Source organism: Mustela erminea, chromosome 10, assembly GCF_009829155.1.
Source record: "Mustela erminea isolate mMusErm1 chromosome 10, mMusErm1.Pri, whole genome shotgun sequence".
Classification (NCBI taxonomy): Eukaryota; Metazoa; Chordata; class Mammalia; order Carnivora; family Mustelidae; genus Mustela; species Mustela erminea.
The window spans coordinates 93185114-93189349 of NC_045623.1; the positions used below are offsets into that span (position 1 = coordinate 93185114).

The 4236-nt window shown below is 46.9% G+C and overlaps 1 protein-coding gene across 1 annotated transcript; it reads left to right on the plus strand.

Annotated features, from left to right (window-relative positions):
• TEX46 (testis expressed 46) lies at positions 1–3522 on the plus strand. Its single transcript, XM_032303229.1, has 2 exons — positions 1–335; positions 2563–3522. Exons 1-2 carry the CDS (start codon positions 144–146, stop codon positions 2857–2859), a joined length of 489 nt encoding a protein of 162 aa, XP_032159120.1. The 5' UTR covers positions 1–143; the 3' UTR covers positions 2860–3522.
• The last annotated feature ends 714 nt before the right edge of the window (positions 3523–4236 follow it).

Sequence of the window (4236 nt, forward strand, 5' to 3'; positions counted from 1 at the left end):
TAAGACATATTATTGTTATGCGGCAGCAGAGCGGCTGGTTATGACTCAGAGGAGGGGGCAGCCACGGCTCCTGTCATGGAGGCCAACTGTCCTAGAGGGGTCACCAAGGCTGGGTCTTGGGGCCTGGGTGCCTCCAAGCCATAATGCTGGGGGAAATAATGTCTCTTTTTAGGTATCTCCATGGGATACTTGCTTCCTCTGGCACCGTAGGAGCACTGGTGGCTTGGCTGATAGGCTATAAGCCAGCCTTGTTTGGCTTCCTATTCCTTCTGCTGTTGCTTAGCAACTGGCTGGTCAAGCATGAACTCAAGCCCACTCCCCCAGAGCCCCCAAAGGTGAGCAAGAGGGGCCTTAGCTTCAGCTAAGGATGATGGGATATTTACAGCTAGACTGGGGGTGGGGGACAGGGAAGATGTCAGGATAATGGGGACAGGACTGAAATATCCACAGCTCTCGGTCTAAGCCCCTGTTCCACAACTCCCACTTGGGGGATGGAGGACAAAGCACTTCTTTTACAAGGTGTCAGTTGCCTGGGCTGTGAAATAGAGACCATCCCTAGATGAAAAGCAAAACAAAACAAAGAACTGGTGGTTGCCAGGGGGGTGGTAGGTGGGAAACGAATGAAATATGTAAAGGGCATTAAGAGTACACTTATCTTGATGAGCACTGAAAAGTGTATTTATACAGTCATAGAATCACCATGTTGTATACCCGAGTATACAACAATTAGTATACACTGTATACTAGTCATACTTCAATAGAAAGAAAACAAAGAGAAAAAAACTTGTTAAAAAAAATGGTGGGGGCGCCTGGGTGGCTCAGTTGGTTAAGCAACTGCCTTCGGCTCAGGTCACGGTCCCAGAGTCCCGGGATCGAGTCCCGCATCGGGCTCCCAGCTCCATGGGGAGTCTGCTTCTCCCTCTGACCTTCTCGCCTCTCATGCTCTCTCACTGTTTCTCTCTCAAATAAATAAATAAAAAATCTAAAAAAAAAAAAAAATGGTGGACCATCCCAGACTCTCCTACTTCATGTCTGACATCAACATGGTTTGGCAACAGTAACCATTACTTTAAAGTGGAAAAATCTTAAATGGATGAACTAAAGATACCGGCGGAACATAGACGCTTCTCTAGAATGGCTTAAGGAAGACCGTGGAAATGTATGCAGATTGCTATATCTTTTATGGAAAGATAAAAAAGCACATGAGACCATACACCGCCTTGTCTGTGGATGCCTGTGCATAGGGAAAATATATTAAGGTTGGATCTCTCCACCTCTGGGCGTTTGATATTTTGAGTGAGATAATTCTTGATTGTGAGGGCCTGTCCTGTGGATTGTACCATGCTTAGTGACATCCTTAGCTTCTACCCACAGATGCTAAGAGCACCTCCCGGCCCCCCTATTGTGACAACCAACAATGTCAGACATTGCCAAATGTCCAGTGAGGGAGGCAAAAGAGCCTCCCACTGAGAACCACTATGGTAAAGAAATATATGGGAAAAATAACTTCTGAGTTCGGGATTGCCGTTGAGATGAGGTTCAGAGGGAGAGGGAACTCTATGAGAAGGACCCACAGGGGACTCCAGTTACATTTGTCATATTTTATTCCTCATACTGGTATGGGAATGTGGGTATTTGTTGTAATATTCACCTTTTTTTGCATGTCTGAAATTAATTTTTTAAAGATTTTTTATTTTTATTTATTTGACACAGAGAGAGAGATCACAAGTAGGCAGAGAGGCAGGCAGAGAGGGTGGGGGAAGCAGGCTCCCCGCTGAGCAGAGAGCCCGACGTGGGACTTGATCCCAGGACCCTGAGACCATGACTCGAGCTGAAGGCAGAGGCTTCACCCACTGAGCCACCCAGGCGCCCCTGAAATTAATTTTTTAAAGATTTTTATTTATTTATTTGACACAGAGAGAGAGAGAGACAGCACACAAGCAGGGGCAGCAGCAGGCAGAGGGGGAGGGAGAAGCAGGCTCCCCACTGAGCAGGAAGCCCGATGCAGGACTCTATCCCAGGACGACCTAAGCTGAAAGCAGATGCTTAACTAACTGAGCCACCCAAGTGCCCCTGCATGCCTGAAATATTTAAAATGGTTTTAACGATGAGGATCTTGTAGCTGACTCCAAAGAGGAAAAAAAAGTATTATTAATGGCGTAGAGAAAGATGAGGATGACAGAGATCAGACAGTGTCATGAGACCACAGGAAAAATTGGCAGGTGGTGATTTTTATGAGGCCTGACAACAGTCTCAGGCACACTGGGAAAAACACACTCTCCAGGAGACAGCTATATCTTGGTTAAGTGCTTTCTGTCCCCTGTGGGTACAGATGAGCAGGCCATTTCATTTATTCCTAGGAACCAAAGGCAAGTATGGGTCCTAGGAGTTCAGGGGCTCCCAAACTGAGAAGAGGACCTTTCCTCACTGGACCCCAACTCTCTCAACAACAAGATGTGGCAAAGATGCTCTCCTTGAAGGCTGCTTGTGTGGACTGATTAATGGGCTGTTGGTAAATCGCTATTAACCAACATTTCCTTTTTTGGGGTGTGGGGAGTCTAGGAAGAGGCAGAGAAACCAAAGCCTCCTGAAGTCAAACCCAACAGCCACGCCTTGAACACGAAAGAAGTCGAGAGATTGCATGCCTGCTTTGCCCTCCAGGACAAGGTCCTTGAACGGCTTATGTTCAGTGAAATGAAGCTGAAGGTCTTAGAAAATCAGATGTTCATCGTATGGAATAGAATGAGTCATCACAAGAGGTCGAGCAGGCAGCGGACTTTCCCCATGAGGAAACACAGAGTAAGGAGACATGACTCAGTTTTCTCCATCATCTCTGACTGCACTTCAAATTCCCCCTAAAGAGGTCAGACAGACTGGGGTGGGCTGACCTCTTCAGATGTTACCTTTACTCAGTAAAACTCAGTCAGAGACTATTGAATTTTCTTAGTAAATCACACTGGAGAGCAGGATTGGAGGCTGAAAGTCCAATCGCCTTTGGGAAAGAAAGCTGTCCTCACTCGGTCAGCTGTGTTATGCTCTAAGAACAACCTGAGGGGGCTCTAGAACCTGGCTCCTCCTCTCTTTTGGCTGACCACATTAACCTAGTCCAGGGCCCTGTCCCTGTTCACCTAGAGTCTTATAATGGCCTTACCTGGGCTGCTGCAGCTCCCAGTCTTCCCCTTCCCCTTCCCCTTCACCTCTGCTCGAGGCCAGAGCCAAGCTCTGCCAAGTGGGCAAGTTCACTGCCCGTTCTTGAGCCTACACCTGCTGTGGTTGACAGAAGAAAGGACACACTCCTTACCGTGGTGTTCAGACCCTCCATGATCTGACCCCTTTTCCAGGCTTGCCCCCGATCCCCTTACTCTCCCTCATTTGCTTTATGCCTTGTGCTGAAATATCCTAAACTTCAGTCATCGGGTACCCCCTTTGTGATTTTTGCCAGAGCCACGAAGCACCTGAATGTTTAACTCAATATCGTCCCTTTAAATGGACTCATTTCCTTAAATAAATGTACCTGTGAAAGAAAAGTCATAATAAACATAACTAACTGTACATTAAAAAGCTGTATTGTTTGGCTAAAGTAGAACATAACTGTCAAAAAAAAAAAAAAAGGAAGAAGAAGCAGACAGTGAAGACAGATCCATGTTACTAAAGTTCCAACCAGAGCTTGGTTGCCCACCGGAAAAGTCTGAGCCTGGGAATTTGGGGTTAAAAAGAGAGATTAGTAACTATTAGTGTTTGAGAGATATGTTAGCACCAAGCTAAGACTTTTCTCCATAAGGAGAACTAGAAGGAAAGCACTACCTCACCATGGGATCCAGTGTGGCTTAATGCCTTGTTGGGGCCCCACCTAAAAGCATCTCTAATCAAACCAGATGGCTGGTCATCCCCCAAATGCATCCGCATTTTTGCTTGCATGATTTCTTCCCCTGGAATTCCTTATCTTCCCCCCCCTCCTTTTTAAAAAAAGAGTTTATTTATTTGACAGAGAGACACAGCAAGAGAGGGAACACAAGCAAGGGGAGTGGGAGATGGAGAAGTAGGCTTCCCACTGGGCAGGGAGCTTGATGCGGGGCTCGATCCCAGGATCCTGAAAACCCCAAGACCATGACCTGAGCCAAAGGCAGACGCCCAACCAACTGAGCCCCCCAGGTGCCCCTATCTTCCCCTTTCAACTATTAAACTCCTTTAGTAGTTCCTAAACTACACCTCCGGAGAGCTTCCCTAACCCAGCTG